The following is a 20,420-nucleotide window of genomic DNA, read 5'->3' as shown; positions in this document are numbered from 1 at the left end:
TCTGAATTCCTAGATATCTAACTTTTCCCCCGCTTTAAAACATGTCATTTCTACTTCATATTTTTGGTCAAAACTTGTGTTTTTTGTTTATTTACTTTTACTTCTCCAAAAAATTTTATTGTTTCCATCACTGAATATATCAGATCCTCTAGAATAAAAACCATGTCATCCACAAACGCCTGTATTTTATATTCTTCCCCTCTTATTTTGAGTCCATTTATATCTGTGTTCTAGTCTAATTTGTTGTAATAATGTTTCAATAAATAGTACAAACAGTAAAAGACAATGGGCATCCTTGTCTTGTTCCTTTTTGTATCTTTACATCCTGTGTAAGTTTTCCATTTATTCTGATCTTTACTTTCTGTTGTCTATAAATAGTCCTTATTGCCTCAACAAAGTCTTTTCCTGCTTCCATGAGATTATGCTATATTTTTAATGTGAGCTTTCATGGATTAAGTCCATTTCCTCAGAGAAAGAAGTGAGACTATATGATGGCCATATTCATACATGGCCCCATGACCAGGTGGGCAGACATATAATGGACAAAGTTTCATTAGTAAAAGAATAGGCTGCAAATAGCATAGTTGACATAAGCTGCAAATTGTGTAAATCAATGTGGTATTTCACACTTGATAATGACTTAAAACCATAGCTCTGTAGTCTGTCATATTCTTTTAAGCTGCGTATGTAACCCCATGTTGAGAATAGTTAAAATAAACTTAGTTAAACTGGTTCTGTACCCAGCTGCAATAGAATGAAGACACAGAAGCTTATAAAGCAAGAAACAGAGGTTTGTGAACACTGCTGCTTTGATGCTTAGCATAGAAGTACTCCTCTAGACCAGTGATTCTTAACCTTTGTTACTCAGATGTTTTTGAACTGCAACTCCTAGAAACCCCAGCCAGCACAGTTGGTGGTGAAGGCTTCTGGGAGTTGCAGTCCAAAACTCCTCAGTAACCCAAGGTTAAGAACCAGTGCTCTAGACAAGAGGGGAAGAAGGTATTCTCCCTGCAGTGATGCAGAGAAACCAGAGTAAAAGCAGACGTCTGGGCTATATTTAAATTATAAAAAATAAATATTTCTTCTCAAAAATTCTAGAAGAATGCTGATGTTACTGAATGAGAGCTTTGTGGAACCTTAAGGAATAACAAGTTATATTTGGTACAACTTGCATCTGAAGAACTGGGCAAATGCTACCAAAACTTATGACAAATAAAACTTGTTAGGTTTGAAGGAGTTATGAGACAGTCTCTTGCTTTTACTGCAAAACTTAACACAGAACCCCTGGAAATTAATATTTACAAGAACTAAATACCGCTGAAAAGGTAGAATCCTCACAAATGAAGCTGCTATAAAATGCAACATTTCTTAGATTCTCTACAGCCCCAACAAACTGAAATTCAAAATGCAACTCTTAAAGCAGAAACAGAAAGCAAAACCAATAACCTGATTGTTTAAAAGTAACTTATTTGTAAAAAAATATTGTTATATATTCATGCTGAAGAAACAGACTGCTATACTTAATATCTGTGTTGCACATTTCAATACTGTACTTAAAGGATACATTTCAATATTTAAAAGCATATATAAGCAATCGCAGAATCATAGAACAATGGAATTTGAAGGAGTCCATAAGGACATCCAGTCCAACCCCCTGCTCAATGCAGGAATCCCAAGTTAAAGGATATCTGCCAGGTGGTTTAAATTTGTCTTGAATGCCTCCCGTGTTGGAGCATTCGCCACTTCTTGAGGTAACTGGTTCCATTGCTGTACTGCTCTAACAGTTGGGACGTTTTTCCCGATATTCAACTGAAATCTAACTTCCTGTAACTTGAGCCCACGGCTGTGTGTCCTGCACTCTGGGATGATTGAGAACAGATCCTGCCCCCTCCTCTGTAAGACAGCCTTTCCAGTATCTGAAAAGTGCTATCCTATCACTCCCCCGTCTTCTTTTCTCAAGGCCCAACAGGCCCCATTCTTTCAGCCTTTCCTCAGAAGGCTTGGCTTCCAGCCCTCCTCCCCCCCCCCCCAAATCATCCTTGTCACCCTCCTCTGAACTAGGTCCAGTTTGTTGGCATCCTTCTTGAAGTGTGGTGTCCAGAACATGAGAGAGAAACTCTGTAAGGTATTATTATCCAGGATGCATTAATGGGGCTGTGGACTTACAATGAAGAGAGAAAGAGAGTAGCTTTCCCCAGCTTTGAGTTTGTAGCCAGCAGAGTTTGCCTGAGGATGTCCCAGCCAATATACTGTATAGCTCCAGCTGACAAAATAACTTAGGAACATGGATAGCTAAATGAAATAAATTTAACAAAGAATTCTATCACAAAGAAGCAGATGTGTGTATGTGTACCTGTACAGGGAGGAGGTGGACACAAACACCTGAGAATATGTTCTATTCTAAAAGAATTCCTCTCAGAACTCCAGACCAAATGCAAACAAAATTTTTTTAATTACTGTACAACCTTTGTTTTGGACACTTCAGACATACTGTGGTTAGTCCTGGAGGATTATATGAACTGCTGACTTTTACTTTTAAATGATTTCAAAATATATAGATGTACTTGGACATCTCCAAACAAAGGACCCCATGGTCCTAGACTTCCACTTCCTAAAAGATTGGGACAAACCACAAAGAGAACGACAATGTTACTAAAAAAATTTAAGGATGGAGAACCAGAAATGATCTGGGAGCCAGATTCTATACCCCTGGATTCACCACCAGCAGCACCAGGTTCCTTACAGTGAAATCAAAAGTGACATGAAGGTAAATTTTAGTTTCTATAAATAAATTTTGATACTAAAACAGGCTGCAGTGTGTTTTAAATCATGCACCCAGGTCATGATTTTTCTTCCCTTTTCTGTGAATTTGGGGGCTACATCACAAAAAAAGTCATAGGGGCATCATGCAGACCTCAAGGTGCATGATTCCCACCCCTGCTGTAAAAAAACACGATCAGAAAATATATATTTAGGGAAACATTTTTATCAGTTAATGATCTCTTTCCGACAAGAGAGTTATTGTATTCAGTGTGGTTTTCAGACTGCATCTAGAAAAAATTTACCATTAAAACCTTACCGTTAAGCTTAATAAATCAATTAGAAAAGCAGGAAAAAAGCATTAAACATAAGAAAAACATTTTCTGAAACATATGTTCTAATGAGATATTCTTTAAACAACTTTTCCAAGAGAATATTTGAACGATGCAAGTATGAAAAGTAAAAAAGCAATATGTACTGAGACACTTGAATATACAAGATCAGTTTTAAGAGATGGAGACACTAACTGAGAAATCAATTTCACATGAACAAATGCAAAACAGATTATGAAAAAAATAATTAATAATTATTCCAGAACCTACACAGAAATTAAAATAGCTTTCTATTGTCACCGGGAGAAAAACAGACTACAAATCATACAAACAAAACAAAACAAGATAAAATGTAGTAACATAAGTTCACAGAAAACATTTATTTGGATCACAGTTTACTTGATTTTCAAATGACTTATTCAGACAATAAGACCGACAGGCTAAGAGAGTGTTTTTACACTGGGCAAATAGACAAAAAACTGGCTATATGGTTTGATTATAGAGTCCTAGAAGTGTGATTTTCTTACAAAAAATGGATTCAGAGAAGTTTCCATTTACATTGGCTAGGACACAAAACATAGTAAAGACTTGAACATCTAAAAGTACTCTGATATGAGTGACTAAACAACAAACTGGGAGGTTATATTACATACTGGCCTTATTTGGACACAGCACTAAAACTGGTTTTGTGTTACATAAATAAATCTCAGGCTCCTGAATTCTCCCCTCTTGCATATCTGCAAAGAGATCAGAAACTTCTATTTCTATTTCTAATCATGATTTATTGTTTCATCCAAATTGGAGCAAAACCATGGTTTGTTTCGATTGTATTCTAGTGCAACAAACCATTGTAAACAATTCTATCAATGTTGGTTTATTTCATTAGTATCTTAAATATGGTTAATCTTAGTTTCAGGGTAGAGACAGAATTATAAGAAAATGTTAACTGAAAATGTAAGAGAAAGCTTTGAATTTCCCTTCCAGACATGCCAGAAATGTGGACCACACCATGCATGTAATATTGAACCACATTCCAGCATTCCATCTAAACCTTTCAAATGCTACATTTCGAATACTACAAATGTAAATCCATTTGTAATGGCTACGTAGTTATGGAAGTGGTTTGCAATATGATACACAGGGGGTGTTGCTGTTCAACTAGCACATGTATGACGTCTCCTTGAGTTAGAGGAGTTAGTAGCAAGATTTTTCACCTATCTAATTGGTTCAAGTTATAAATAAAATTAACTGATCTTTAATTCTCCCAATTCACCATCTACTGGAGATATTATAATTTCTTACAATCTTAAACGTCGCCAGTATGACACATTAATCACAGAAGTTCAACAATTCAATTATGCCACATGAAAAATGAACAAAGTATTTTGGAGCATCTTAGAGACAAACTTCATTGTGGCATATGTTTCTGTGAACTGGAGCCCATTTTATCAAGTCCATGGTCATGATCATTCACTCTTTGGAAAGCATGCCAATTCTGCAGCACCCAAAGGAAGGATAAATAGAATTAACATACAAGGCCGTAATACAAATTGGGAGCAAGTTTGCCATCTAGGAAAGGAGCTGGTCACAAGGCTTGACCAGCATATGATTTCATGCTTATGATTAAGGGATGTTATCTCTACCAGTGAAGGCAAAACCTGGGCTTAAGATCAGGATGTTTTGCTCTTAAGGTTTAAGAAAATATGTTTGATTGACTGGTTATTTTTTTTTCTTCTTCACTAAGAATAAAATATTCAGAGTTAATGAAAGAGTGTGGTAAAGTGGATGAAGGAAAAAAAATGGTCAAAGCTCCTGTTTGTTTTTTTTACCTGCAACAGGTGTCAACTGCGGGTTGAGCATTCCCATTGGTGTTGGTGGCGGCACCACCCCCATAAGAGCCCCGACAGGAGTGCCTGCCCGGGGGGAGGAATTCTGCTGCTGTTGCTGTGCTGCTCGTTCTCTCTCCTGCTGCTCAGCAACCTTAGCTGCCCGCTCTGCAAAAGTATTTTAGATTTTCAGTTCTCTTTGGTAATTCCAGAATTTCAAAAATATTCTCTGATCATTGAAAAGGACTAGGCAAGCATCGGCACAGATTTAGGCTTATGTGAAGTTTTTTGGGGGGGGGGGGATCTCAGGCATTTTTCTTTTGAAGTAACACAATATGTAACTTGGATTTTAAGCCGCTCACGACAGGAATTTTGTGTAATATCTATTTCCTGTTCTTTAAAGCCGTTAACAGTTTTGTCTCTACCTTTCAGTTATAATGTACTAGGGACCAGATGTTTAGTAACTTAAGCACAATCTATATGATGATTTCTAAGATCTTAAACAAACTTACAAATTCTACCAGGACAATTTTCTAATTAAATGAAAAAAAAAACTGAGAATGGCACTTCTTGTATCTGTAAATGTGTTACTGAAATTGCCCATTCCAGAAACACACACAGTTATGATATATGTTGCCATGTTTACATTAGGCTCCTCCTGCACTCTTAGGTGCTATATTTTGTTCCACAATTGCTCCATCTGGATTGTTTCCAATCATTATTGTACAGTGGCGCATCGCATAGCGATGTTCGGGACCTTGCTTCGCTTAGCGATGACAGTTTAGGTCCCCTGTTTCGCTTAGCGATGTTTTTGACAGCTCCGTTTTCGCTATTTTTAAAAGGTGTTAAATTGTTTTAAAAGGGTTTAGAGTGCTTGAAATCGTTAGTGCACTTAATAAACCCTTTGTTAACCAAATGTGGCTTCATTCTGATTCTTTTTGAATTTTTGGTGATTTTTTTTCTCCCCCATTGAAATGCATTGAAAAGGTTTCAATGAATTCCAATGGGGGAACCGCGTTTCGCTTAGCAATGCTTCCTATGGCAATTTTTGCTTAAGGACGGCAATCCATTCCCATTGAAACAGATTATCCGGTTTTCAATGCATCTCTATGGGAAAACGTGTTTCGCTTAGTGATGTTTTCCCATAGCGATGAATTTTTTGGAACCAATTAAAATCATTAAGCGAGGCACCACTGTATATTATTTGGGTATTCCTGGGAGGCAGAAATGGGACATGGTGGCGCTGCAGGTTAAACCGCAGAAGCCTTTGTGCTGCAAGGTCAGAAGACCAGCAGTCGTAAGATCGAATCCACGCAATGGAATGAGCTCCTGTCGCTTGTCCCAGCTCCTGCCAACCTAACAGTTCGAAAGCATGTAAAAATGTGAGTCGATAAATAGGTACCACCTTGTTGAGAAGGTGATGGCGTTCCGTGTCTAGTCACGCTGGCCACGTGACCACAGAAACGGTCTATGGACAAACGCTGGCTCTATAGCTTGGAAACAGGGATGAGCACCGCCCCCTAGAGTTGGACACGACTGGACTAAATGTCAAGGGGAACCTTTACCTCAAGGGGGAGGCAGAAAAGGCAGTAAGTAAATATTTTTCTAATAATTCTGTTTTTTAAAAGATGAAAATTGTCTTGGAAAGTAACATCCATGAGATGCAGTTTTACAACATGTTGTTTGGAAGACTTCCAATAAAGCATTTCAAATGCCTCAGTTATTGCAATGGCTGTTTATATACTACATATAGAAAGAAAACAGGTGACTTATCTCTTGCATTTGATGAAACTACAGTCATAATTAAATACCACAAAAGTGAAAAGAGCCATTGAGCAAAGCAATTTTAACAAAATAAGGAATAATCTACATTTGAAAGTGAGGAAGCACAAAAAATGCCCACGTATGTAGAGTTGTAGGTGTACAGTATGTTGTTTATGCCAACAGAAAATCCCTTTAAAAGGATATCAAAAGGTAAGAAAGTGATTCGATTATGAAAAAACAAAGAACCTAGAATCTGCCTTGAATGAACATTTATTTTATTATGTTAATCGTAGAGAACCTATTCAGAACAGTTTCTCTAAAACTACAGCCGAAGTTCCAGCAATCATTTTGTCCTCGCACTACAGGTCAGTTCTAGAACATTCTGCACATATGCAGAAGGACCCATCAGTGTGCATTCACAGCGATCATGAAGAACTGGCATCTCATGTCAAAATTCAGGAAACCTATTCACAAATACTTCCAAGCCAGGGCCTTTAATCACTGGAACGCTGTGGGTGTGTAACTCATGCTATGCAAGGTGGATGATGTCATAATCTGGTGACAGGCATATCAATTGAAAAATTTCAGGTTCCTAGGCTCCCTAGGTCTCCCTTTTGCCTTGGGGAAGCCTTCAGGAGCAATTTTTGGCTATAAAATGCTCTCCCCCAAGGGAACTCTAAGGAACCTGAAATTGGAAGGGGGGGAGATAGGAAGCTTTCAATTAATTTAAATTAAATATTCCTATGGCTGAATGATGACATCATCCCGTTTGCATGGCACAGAGCTGTGCAAGAGGATTTTTGCTAGTAAAATGTTAAATGCAGGAGGAATGTCTTCACTTTGAGCTTTAATTTCTTATATTAACAATTGATAATAAGAAACTTTTGCCTTGGGTGTGTTTTCAAACTATTCTGGTGAACAACAGTATGCCATGTGCTGTTTTTCACTGTACAGTGAAGAGAATATCAAAATACAGGTATATCAATAGAGGGCACTGAATAATGCCTCTTACAGCATCTTATCATTTTCCAAAAAACTTTTAAGGAATGAAAATGCCTTCCAATTTTTACTGCAGTGTGACAGTTTTGCTTGTGCCTTAAAACCTATTCATAAATGGGTAATAGACAGAATGAAATATTTCATTTTGCCTCCCCCCCCCCATCTCCATCCACATGCTCACATAAACAGTTGTTTAAATGTCAATCTGGAAACAGAGGACTGAATCCTGACTTAGGCAGAGCAGACCTACTGCAATCAATGGGACTTAAAAGTTAGTAATTTACTTTAGTTGGTCTACTGTAAGTATTACTATATATGGATTCAACCAAGTAACAGAAAGCTGTAATCAAGTTACAAGAAGATTTAAAAGTGGAAATATTCAAATAAGAAATATTTAAGCACTGCAGATGTTACCTTGCATATTAAAATAACTGTATTTGAAATCAAAAGAAAAAAAGAGACAATCACACACAGTATGGGTGCAGCTCAAAAGGAGGAAAGTCCAACATTGTTACTTGGCAAAGACATACTACCTTGTTTTAGTTCTACAAAGGATGACCTGTTTGAAAAATGAAACTAAACAAACTGTCTATAATTTTAATAAGCAAAGAAATATTGCAGTAAATTCATAGCCAAAAGAAAAGGAGTAAGATGAAAGACTAAGATACCAGTGACAGTCTAAACTTTAAAATTATTTAATACGAAACTCAGATTTTATTTATTCCTATTTTTTTCTAGTAAATGCCTGAAAATATTCTAGCATATATGCTCATGAAAAGATGTCTTCAGCAATGTAACAGCAATACATTTTAATGAAAAATAGTATGTGCTTATATAAAAATGATGAATTGTAAAAATAAACTATATTCTTATGCTCTTCAGGGAGCAACTGTAATTATGAGGGAAGGAAATTAAATCAGATCATGTCTAAGAAGCCAGTTGCTGATTAAAAACAAGGTTGATTCTCACTGAGCTGCTGTCTATTATTTAATGCAGAATATAAAAACATTTATAATTGCTGAAGATTGATGCATTTCAACTGTTTATTTAATTAACTGTAGATTTTAGTGCAGTTACATGGTCTCTGATTCTTTTATTGAAAGGGAGGTAATAAACAAAACAAAATAGAATAAGGCTACCTGTATTTTTCTCATTTTATTTTGGTGGTCTCTCAGTGCTCTGAATGATCTTGTTTTTTGCCATCTACCCAGGTTTCTCCTCCTCTCCCCATATATATCAGAACAATTAAATAATTTTCCTATTAGTCAAAATAATTAAATTCAACTCTCCTCCTTTTCGCGGGCAATAGACTCCTCCTAAGTTGAGCTGGTTATTTCATGTTAAGGTACTGATTTCAGACTTCTCCCCCACCCACTACAACTTCTCGTTATCTGTGCTCACCTCCACACTTCTGCTATTCTCCTTATTTTTAAGGTTGTCTTTTCCCCCCCTTTTACGCGTTCCTTCTTTTCATCTCATTTCATCCCTGCCCTTATAACCTGAAAAACTTACTGGCTTCCCTCACTTGACTTCCTTCTTAGGCCCCTCTCTCCTTCTTTCCTAGACCCCAACATCTACTCTTCTGCCTGACCTTCTCCTCCGTGACAATAGGTCAGCGGATCCCTGCCAGAGGCTTCACCACCATCACCGAGGACAAGTCAGAATCCAACGTGTGACTGTTTAAGGTATTTGAAGCTTCAGTCAGACCTATGACTTGCCTGTTTTCAAAAGCACACAGGATCTTTTCTGAAAGAAAAGGGCAGAAAGGTTTTATATCAATAGACAGTTTCAGTTTACCTTCATACTCTGCTTTCTTGGTCGCTTCCAAGTTTCTCCATTCAGTTCCAACAAGTCTACTGAGCTCTCCAAAGGAATAATCTGGGTGCTGAGCTTTAATAACCGCTCTCATCTCACTACTAAATAGTATGTAACCACTCATATTGATCTTCCTTTTGGAGCCTTCTTTCTTTACACTGCCCTTGGCAGATTTGGGAGTGGACTATGGGGACAAATATCATGGTCATAAATGAAGGTAATAAGTAAAAAGTACAAAAATGTTTCCTAAGGTTTTGAGACTCACTTCTTCACAGTGAAAGGTTAACAGTGGTTGCAAACATTTTAAAGTGAAAAAACAACACAAAGCTGGATTTACTCAGTTATCTAGGAACTGGATGATACAGTGGTGCCTCGCTTAACGGGCGCTCCGTTTAGCGATGAAATTGCTTAGCGATGACTTTTTCGGAGTGTTTTTGCAGTTCATTTAGCGATGGTCCCTATGGGCGATTTTCGCTTAGCGATGGTTGGGACCAGGCTTCGCATAGCGAATAAATTTTGGGTCCCCTGTTTCGCTTAACGATGGTTTAAACAGCCTCATGTTTGCTGTTTTTTAAATGTTTTTCTGTTATTTATAAAGTTAAAGTTTACTGTTTAAAATATTTGAAATCATAAAATGCACTTAATAAACCCTTTGTTAACCAAAATTGACATTGTTCTGACTCTTTTTTAATTTGTTGTTGTATTTTCCCCCCCATTGAGATGCATTGAATAGGTTTCAATGCATTTCAATTGGGGAACCGTGTTTCGCTTAGCGATGTTTCCTATGGCAATTTTCGCTTAAGGACGGCAATTCATTCCTATTGGAACGGATTATCCGGTTTTAATGCATTTCAATGGGAAAATGCGTTTCGCTTAGCGATGAAATCGCTTAGCAGCGATTTTTTCGGAATGAATTAACATTGCTAAGCGAGGCGCCACTGTATATATATGATCCTTGCAGCACTGAGTGTATATGGTGTTAGATGACATTGTGGCAAGCTGATCTTTAGGAATTTCAGGGGAGGGAAAATCTCACAAAGATACTTATGCAACGAAGGACAAATATTTACATGTAAATAGCAGAGGGCTGTTTGATGGTGGCTGCTATCATGGAAATGAATCAAACTCTGCATGTTCACACATATAACATCACTACATATGTTATGACAAGGTTTTCCTTCATGTGACAAAATAATTCTAAGAAGCAAGTGTACAGTAGGTGGAGTTACAGAAAGGCCACTGCACCAAAAAGCATAATATTTTAATTAGGAGGAGACAGAGAAGAAGCATTTCAACAGTGTAAATTTGTAAATAATTTTATACCTGTGGCGGAGTATATGGCATTATATCCAATTCATTAGCTAGTGGAGTTGGAATCTGTGGCATTGCTGGCGCTTCTGTAACTTCACCTTCCTCTTCTCCAATCTCTTCAATCTCTCCATCGCCTCCTTCTAGCTCAGCAAATTTTGCTTCCAGTTGCTGAATCTTTTTTTCCAGAAGTGGAGATGGCTCCTTCTGAGGAACTATGGGTTTCCTAAGATAAGAATACCAGAACAGAACTACTCTCTGCACTACATACTGTTCCTAATTCTGCTTCTTCACAACATGTATTGCCCAAAGAAAATTGTATCAGTCAGTGTTGTATCAAGAATAAAACAAAATAAAATAAAAAAATTAAAAATATTCAGTTCTCAAATGGCAACAAAAATACAGTGCCATGTGCCATACAGACCAACACATTTATTACAGCAGAGACTTTCATGGACTAGTTGTATTAAACATATGAAGTGCTACCCTGAGTATAAGGTATATTTGCATATGTGTAGGTGGATGAATGGGTCGGGGTGAACAGTGAAGCTTAATAATATAAGTGTGCCTGCAATTTCTGCATTTCTTTGGTCTCTGATTTGTTGCAATCTTCTACACATTCCTCTTCAAGATACTCAATTGTGTTTGCATTATAAATTATCTGCTTTATAATAACTACAATATGAAAGACTGTAATTACAGTCTTTCATATTGTAGCTGCAGAGCACATTGACCAATATGCTATTGCTAACTGTAATCAATCACACTAAAGTAGACCCACTGAATCTACGGGAACTTAACAGTCAGCTCCTCCAGTCTTTGATTCAAATGAGTCTGCTCTAGGTGCAATTTGCTTTAGTGTATTAAGTCACAACTAAAGTAGGCAAATTTGAAACAATCGAACTTCTGGAGGAGTTGACTTACTAAATCCCCTCTGATTCAATGACCCTACGCTATATTCATCTTCACCACTTCCTACAAAAACTATAAAATGGCGATTCAGTGACAAAGCACATGCATAAAGATGCCTCAGATTTAGGGCCCATAAGGTAATTAAGGAGTCACTGATAGAATTGGGAAACACCTGTGTATAAGCCCCTGGAAACTCACCAAGATCCAGAAAACAGAGAAGAATATACGTTTTGGTCCGTTACAAAGGGTCGGAATGATTCTTTTAGGATATGGTGTTTTTATGAAGTTCAGGTTCAAAACCACAGTTATCACTGCCACAGATAATGGAAGGTGGTTCTTTTTATTTGTCATGGTCTTATCTGTTCAAATTAAGATCCCTACATCTGGGATCTTTCATAAGATTTTTTTTTTATTTTTAAAGGAACATACAACAGATACTTTACCTAAAGTAATAAATTTCATCATCTACAACTTTTGCAGAGAGAGAAAATCTTTTCTGTCCCTTGAATTTTTTCATCTGTTTATCACTTTCATTATAGCGGCTTTCACAGAGCAGAACATCATTTTCAGGAATTTCAGTTGGCCGACAGGAGAGGAAGTCTTTGAAAGACAATACAGCACATTTTCCTGCAATAAAGAGCAGTGTGTAAAAGAACTTTAATCACTAATAGCTTAACTCTGCTGCAACCAGACAAATTTTAAAAATATCTAAAAATTAATGACAAAATACTGACTCATCAAATATAGTTTACTGTGACAGGCATAAACCACAGTCCAGCCATAAGCATGCGTATTGCGTGGAATACTGTGGCAACAAGCATTAGAGACAGGACTTTTGAGTTTTGGGACTGCAACTCTTGGAATCCTCCAAGAATTTCCCCAGCACTGAAACTTTAACTGCAGTGAGAAACACAGAAATTGTAGGCTATCAGTTACCCAGAATGCATGTCATGGGACAGGTCTCTTCCAGGTTACTCAAAAATACTTCCTTCTTGTAGAACATTTTAGTTGGTTCATGTTCAGTTTCTTCTGGGTGTATAAAGATTGGACCAAAGAAGTAGGCAGCACCATCTCTTACCCACATTTTTTCTATCCTGAAAAACGAAGAAAAGCCATTGCTTCAGCATGTCCCAAAACAAGCTGCAAGTCCAAATGTTAAGAGTTCTCTTCACTTACTTTATCTCCTTATGGTCTATTCATCATTAGGTTTTGTATGTGCAAGTCTTAAGAACCGATTTAAGTTATGCAACTGTTATTACAGAGTTTTACATGGACAGATAGGAATATATGCACACAAAGAGCATACCTGCCAACTCGTGGTCGAACTAAACCATGTGATTTTATGAAGACACAATCCCCAACCTTGAGCCACATATCATTGTAACAAAGCTGTTCATAGTAGTGACAGCCAGGCTCCCCATTTGACATTTCTACTGGAACATCTTCCTTATCCTGTAAAGAAATGGAAATTTAACAACTAGACAATGTCATACAACTACTTTACTTTTATTTGATTTATACCCCGCCCCCCCTAGACAAAGTCTACTCGGGGCGGCTTACATACATAAAAACATATCAAAACATCTTAAAACATTTAAAACATCAAAAATTTTTAACTAGTATTAAAGAAAATATTACTGAACAGTATGCTCGGAACTTCATCAAAATAAATGAACTGTGTAATAAACAAGCTGTGACGGCCACACAGAGCTCAACTGAACTTATTTTTCTCCTTTACTTTGGGAATGAGAGTTTAATACTCTCATCTTTTGGCACACAGAGATTTTCTTACCATTGCAATTAATGAGGTAGCCTATGCATATGGGAGATCCATATACAAATCAGAGCTGCTTATCTATGAACAGACGGAAGCAGCAACTATTCCAAACTGATAAACAGCTTTTGAAATGTACAGACTGATCTAACTATTGTTACATATATAAAAAAAGTGGCTCATGCTTTCATTTTAATGGGCAACTCTTTAAACTTACATACCTTTTCAAGGCTAAGGACATTATCTCCCAGTTTACTTTCTTCAGATGTTTCAATGTGTTTTTCTTCATCAACCTTGTCTGGATTAGCAAACACTGATGCAACACGGACCACAGGCAAAGGCACATCTCGAGGAACAAATCGTACCGAACTAATTGGCATGGTCCACAATTTAATCTTCTTAAATGACTTTGTTTTTGCTGAATAACGTGATTCACAAACATAGACGTCTTCATCTCTGAAATTTTCTGGGCATAACTTAAAATACTCCTGTTTAATGGGAAAGGAATAACAATATGATGATAGTTTCATACATCCATAAAGTATCACCTGGCATTTGCAGAAGCAGTATCTATTGACAATTATCTAATCCTTCGCTTTTCATCAGGCATGCAGAGGCCATGTCCAAAGAGCCTTCTCCTTCTAGCAGCCTGCCCTGCTGCTATGAGGTTTCCCAAAAGTCAGTCTAGCTGCCCATAAGGACACCAGCCATAAACAAGATTCTTCAAAGCATGCATGTGCTGGTTGCATATGTAGCAAATGATACATATGAGTGAAATGAGACCAGTAATATAGCACCTATGGGCTAAGTGAAGCTTCTGTAGTCCAAAAAATAAGGAAGGAGAATGCTAACCCCACCCCCTTCCACTTCTCTTCCTCATGCAAAAGCGACTTGTTCGTAGAAAAAAAGCCTCTACTCTCTGTGGAGGTTCTCCACACAAGGTAGAACAGAGGAGAAAAATTGAGAGTCTCCATGACTAGACCATGTTCTCCTTTTTAGACAAGTCACCTCTGTGTGAGGAAAAGCAACAACAGAAGGGTGTGGAGCTCATGTGCTCCCTTTCTCGTGCCTGGAATGCAGATGCTTCATTAATGCACAAATATATGCTACTCCTGTAACACGAATGTTCTTATTCAGGGTTCGAGGCAAATTAGAATAGGAGTCTTATTATGTTGTTCTTGTCTCTTGGATGGGTGGAAGGGGCGCAGAATGTACACAATGGAAAGGATAAATGTATTTTACTTGCCTAGCTCTGTCAGACCTATGCAGCATTTGATAACGACACAACAGGGATGGGGGCACAGTTCTGGGCAGTACAAAGAAGGCAGACATCCCTTCATTGTGGAAATGGAGTCCTTAAACTTCATGGCCCTTTCTCTGTCCTCTATTTTGCCTTTATAATTACGGTATTTAAAATATTTTTACCCCATCTTTCTCCTTAAAAGGACACATCTCTATACAGTATATATATAAAAAACTAATAAAAATTACTGTCATATCATGAAAGTCTGCAGTTTCCTATCAGTCATTTAAAGTGTTTTGGAAAATGTCATTTTCTTTCAATTTTTAGACTTCTATACACTTGCATAGTTAGAAAGTCCCACAAATATACATAAACCATTCCTTTATTTTGGGATGGTCTCATGTCACTTCCAAACTCTTAAGCATTTTATCACACGAGTTTGTTATTTTAGAGAATGCTGCAAGAAATATAACAAAACATCAGGTCAACTTTATTGCAAGTAAACACATTTTTTCCACAGTCCTTTCACCTAGACATCTCTAGAAATATTAGATGCAATGTAAAATCAACTTCTTATTTATTAAACCTACACAACATCTTAAAAAGCAGAGAAATCAGCCTGCCGACAAAGGTCCGCATAGTCAAAGCTATGGTCTTTCCAGTAGCGATGTATGGAAGTGAAAGCTGGACCATAAAGAAGGCTGACCCCCAAAGAATTGATGCTTTTGAATTGTGGTGCTGGAGGAGACTCTTGAGAGTTCCCTGGACTGCAAGGAGAACAAACCTATCCATTCTGAAGGAAATCAATCCTGAGTGCTCACTGGAAGGACAATCCTGAAGCTGAGGCTCCAATAATTTGGCCATCTAATGAGAAGACTCCCAGGAAAAGGCCCTGATGTTGGGAAAGTGTGAAGGCAAGAGGAGAAGGGGATGACAGAGGGCGAGATGGTTGGACAGTGTCATCCAAGCTACCAATATGAATTTGACCAGACTCTGGGAGGCACTGGAAGACAGGAGGGCCTGGAGTGCTCTGGTCCATGGGGTCACGAAGAGTTGGACACGACTAAATGACTAAACAACAACAAAAATCATTTTTATGAAATAGTCCATTTAACCTCTTCTTACCTTAACGAACATGACCACACATTTGCCTAGAATTTTGCTCACAGGAACTTTGTTATAATAGTCACTTTTAAATACTTCCTTCTCCAAAAACTTTCTGGTAGCAAGGTGGAATGTTTCATTTGGTCGATAAAACCAGCAGCCATATAACCATTTTTCTCCTTAAAAAAAGAGAAACTGTTTTCTGTATGTTATAACTGAAAGATATGAATCCATTCTGTTTAGACATCAATTTTAAGAGCTCTTGTAGCAAACAAGTCATTGAAACAATTCCAGTAGGTGCCTGAAATGTCCTAAGGCAGACAGGGTTTTAGAGGGAAAACATGTTCTCTTTTCCCAAAATGATAAAGCAGAGAACACTAGAGCAGTGGTCCCCAACCTTTTTTGCACCACGGAGGGGCATTCATGTGGGCGGGGTGTCTGTGTGTGCATAGGGGGTATGCGTGTGTGGGTGGGGCATGCATGCATCCGTGTGTGCATGGGGGGCATACGTGCATCCATGCCTGTGTGTGTGGGTGGGGGCAGGAGGACCAGAGGTTGAGGACCCTTGCACTAGGGAATGATCAGGAACCTTTTTGCAAATTTTTCTTTAAGACAAGTGGATTATAAAGCACTAACAGTGCACATCACTACCACAGAAGTACTCGGTTTGCACATAGCCACAATTACTGTGAAGTAAAAAAATGCAAGACTGCAGTTGATGTGCATGAAGGAAAAAGCTAGTACCCTGAGCACTAAAGCTGTCACCCACTTCTACAACTACACTCATTATGGCAATCACAAAAGCAAGAGATGAAAGCTAATCTGCTGCCCACAAGAAGGATGCTAGAGTGTGCGTTGTACACAAAGGAAGTGAAGCCTCAGACAGCCGAGGACTCGAAAAGGCACTTCTCCATGCCTCGATCTCAGCTGTGCCCCCTACTTTTGCCCCAACACCATCCTCAGGCTGAGCTGATCCCCTGTAGTGGCTGCCCTGGGGGATAGGATCTTGTTAGGGTAGGAACTGTAATCGCTGATCGACTTCAAGCAGTAAAAAGATGTGGTGGTACCACAAATTTAGCTGTGCTTTCCTTCCACCAAATGATTTTAAAACACCCATCAATTTAGAAAGAAAATTTCATAACAGCATTTACAGCATTCCCACCCACCCCTGTACATACAATCAGTATTATGACACCAAAAAGCAGGATAGAGATTCACCACCATTCATTCATTACACCAACTCTTCATGCATCATGCATCACTGTAGGGCCCTGATGCCCTACAGTTCCCCAGAAGTAAATTTGTGAACCCTTCTGAAACAATGCACATTTCTGAAGAATCTTTAAAAAAAAGCTGGTCCCTTTTAAGACCTGCCCCTCCTTACCAGCTGAATCTTCCCACAGTCGTTCAATACAGACAATATGAGGCAGCAGATTGGCTTCTGCGGGTTCAACATATACATAATCTCCAACATGATACATGCTGTTCTTAAAACTGCAGTCTTGGCTGTATGTCCGATGTAAACTAGATAGTCCTGACCCACCAGAAGAATCTTCACTCTTTTCAGCTTCTTGTTCAACGCAAAAAGAAAAACAAACGGGAATGATTTACCATCTATTTCAAAACACAGATATCCTTTGCTTTGTCCCAATTTGGACCCGTGCAAAGTCACCATCTTCCTTTGCAGCTTTACTGACCAGGAGCCATACCAAACAATATTTCTCCCACTCATGCAATGTAAGGAAAGGTGGCTGGTTTTATTGTACAAAGGAGGAAAATGCCTGTTCTTTTTTTTTTCCTGACTGTAGGTAACATGCATTGAGTACTGAAATGAGTTAAGACACAGCCTTAAAGGAGGTAATGCAAGAGGAGAGCATTTTACAAGTGGTAATAAACCAATATAAGAAGAGACTCGCAACACACATCCCTCGTAGTGACTGCAATGGCCTGGGACACAAGAACCACCACCATTGCTACGTTACATTTACTGTGTGCAAGACATGAATGGATGATCCAGCCATCTCTGTCTTAGGTGTATAAAAACCTTGGCAGAAAATCAAAGACTGTAGGGGTACAATCTGCTTGCATAGTGCTCACAGGTTATCTATAGGCTGCAATTGACACTGATGTTTCTGTGTGTGGTGGGAGATGGCATAACATTCAAGTCCACTGTATGTTTCAGCTGTTCTAGATCTCTCTAACTTGAGCTCTGCAGTGGACCAGAGTTGCTGTTAACACTAGCATCACTCTTCATTAACATTGGTATCACAGCATATTTAATTCCCAGAACTTTTCTAATCAGCATTTCAAAATGCCATTCAACAGAGGTATTCCCAGTAACCGATGTTCTGTAGTTGTGTATCCATCAGAGACTCATGGATTTTCTATTGCCTGACCTTCAGTTTTGTAGCATCCAGAATCACTCTTATATTTGGTTCTGTGTAGCAGAGCTGCTTAGGCAACTACTGTATTTTTCCGTGAATATGACCTCCCAAGGTATACAACGACCCCAATTTTCTCCCTTGCCAGAGGCAGAGGAGGAGTCAATGGGCAGCAGGAGGAAGAGGCAGAGATGGAGGCAAAGGAGCAGCTGCGCTCGGCCATCTCACTGCTGCCACTGCCAGATCGCCTTCTCCAGAGCCACTCACTGGCTCCCTTCGGGCACGGGACAAGGCAGTGACGTGAGCTGGAGGTGAGCCCTGGCCGTTGCACTGGAGGAGCCGATTGGACAGCAGCGGGAGCACTCCATGGCCAACCACAAGAGGCGACCAAGTGCAGCGGCTCCTTTGCCTCCGCCTCCTTCCATGTACAAAACGACCCTCGATTTTTCCTCTAATGATTTTAGGAAAAAGTGTTGTTTTGTACATGGAAAAACACAGTATATCTGAGCTTCCCAGGCATTTTCGGTCAAGTAAAACTGGTACCATGGCCATTCTGATAGTCCTATCAATTAGAGATGGCCACAAATGAGTTGGAGGGTTTCATAGGAAGCCCCTGTGCGGTAAAACAGTGGCTGTGTATTCCCTCCCCCCAGCCGGAGGGAACATTCACCTTCCATTGCATACCGCCAGGGTCCGCCTTCTCTGGTGGTGGGCCTGTCTGGCCAGGAGCTCGATCTACCCTTTCCCACCTACTCCAGCAACTGACCAATCCAATGAAGAAGTGGGATGGAGCTACTCCCTGCACAGCAACTCGGTGGTCAGCTGCCAGTAGAGGCAGGGAAGGGCAGGCTGCTAGAGAAAGAGGACCCCAGCGGTGTGCGATGGAAGGAGAATGAGCCAGCCGGCTGGGGGGTGGTCAGAGCTCCTGTAATGCCATGTAGGGGACTTTGTACGAAGCCCCCCCCAACTCAATTTGTGCCCAACTCTACTATCAACACATACCTTCTAGAAAGAAGGCTGACAGCCTTACAAATGTTGCTATTCAGCACCTGCTCAAAGTCACAAATGTTTACGTTAGTTCCCTGGCTAGTTACTATGCTACCAAAACAGGATCTTCTTGGAAGACGCCATGAAAAGGAACATCAAACATTTTTATTTGAAGTTTGATTAGACTTTGATTAAACTGCTTCCCTTAATTTAGGCTCACCTTTGCATAATCACAACAAATGTGAGAAGCTACTTAGGAGGGAAACAGTTACATGATCGCTTTTATGCAATTGCAGACTGAACAGGATTCTGGCCTTTGAATTATGGCCTATTGTCAGAAAGTAGGAAGATAAACAGGAGACCTGTATGGTAAAAATGATCTTTCTAAGAAAAGATTGCTGTGTTGCACAATTGTGCAGTCAGTAACTCTTGACTTTTCAGTGACTCTTCTCTTAAGTAATAATGACACCAATAGATGAAGGTCTACTTATCTCCTTTGAGTGAATACATACTATAAGTAAAGTAACAGTGAAGAACTGCTTGAAGTACATGCAGTTTACCTCTCTTCTCCTCTTCCCTTTTGAGTTTGTCCTCTTCCATTTCCTTTGGGAGTTTTTCCTTCTTCTCTTTCTCTACATCATTATGAAGATGTTTTGTAGTATAGCTGAGGGCTGGTGATAGGAGGATCTCACCATTCTTGCAGAGCTCATCACGTATTTTGATAAAGAACTGTTGAAGTTCTACTGCATCTTCATAAATCTCTGAATCTGTCCTTTAAGGGGGAGAATAACAACTCTGTAACATGACATCACACACAGGAATCCAAGCATCACGTAAGACCAGAAGTATCTGCAACTGCTTTTTATTTCCTGACTCAGGCTCAGGTCTCATGGGAAGGCAGGCACATGGTGGGAGGGAGGGAGGAAGGTGGTAGACAGTTTGTTCCCAGAACAATTATGAACCTCAGATGATCACTGAGCTGTGCCAAAGTTTCAAAACCTGCAGTACCCACACAACACAGCTGCATACATTTCACATTTCTTAAAAATTAACGGCGCTACCAAGCTTACTAAAACAGCTAACAAATTGCAAAATCTCAGTGGCAGTGACTTTTCTGAGGACACTGCATGGATGAGACAATTTATCTGAACTGAAAACTATCAGAGCAAAATCTAGACACAACTTCAAGTTAACCACTGTTTCACATGCTAATAA

The 20,420-nt window shown here is 39.0% G+C and overlaps 1 protein-coding gene across 9 annotated transcripts in view; it reads right to left on the bottom strand.

The window, feature by feature from the left end:
* Positions 1-20,420, bottom strand: part of PBRM1 (polybromo 1) — a 64,469-nt gene that overhangs the window by 12,082 nt on the left and 31,967 nt on the right. For 6 of the 9 annotated variants that reach the window (XM_072989765.2, XM_072989762.2, XM_020796681.3 and 3 more), the window contains 10 exons: positions 19,766-19,977; positions 17,222-17,407; positions 15,859-16,016; positions 13,712-13,978; positions 13,023-13,168; positions 12,653-12,810; positions 12,160-12,343; positions 10,820-11,030; positions 9,479-9,680; positions 4,922-5,086 (listed from right to left, as the gene is read on the bottom strand). In XM_072989765.2, the coding sequence (XP_072845866.2) occupies positions 4,922-5,086; positions 9,479-9,680; positions 10,820-11,030; positions 12,160-12,343; positions 12,653-12,810; positions 13,023-13,168; positions 13,712-13,978; positions 15,859-16,016; positions 17,222-17,407; positions 19,766-19,977 (1,889 nt within the window). The remainder of the gene's footprint in view (positions 1-4,921; positions 5,087-9,478; positions 9,681-10,819; positions 11,031-12,159; positions 12,344-12,652; positions 12,811-13,022; positions 13,169-13,711; positions 13,979-15,858; positions 16,017-17,221; positions 17,408-19,765; positions 19,978-20,420) is intronic. The other 3 variants (XM_020796683.3, XM_072989764.2, XM_072989763.2) reach the window with 1 other exon arrangement.

Source organism: Pogona vitticeps, chromosome 2 (assembly GCF_051106095.1).
Source record: "Pogona vitticeps strain Pit_001003342236 chromosome 2, PviZW2.1, whole genome shotgun sequence".
Classification (NCBI taxonomy): Eukaryota; Metazoa; Chordata; class Lepidosauria; order Squamata; family Agamidae; genus Pogona; species Pogona vitticeps.
Note: the sequence above shows the minus strand (reverse complement) of the source record. Positions and strands in the feature narration are given on the sequence as shown.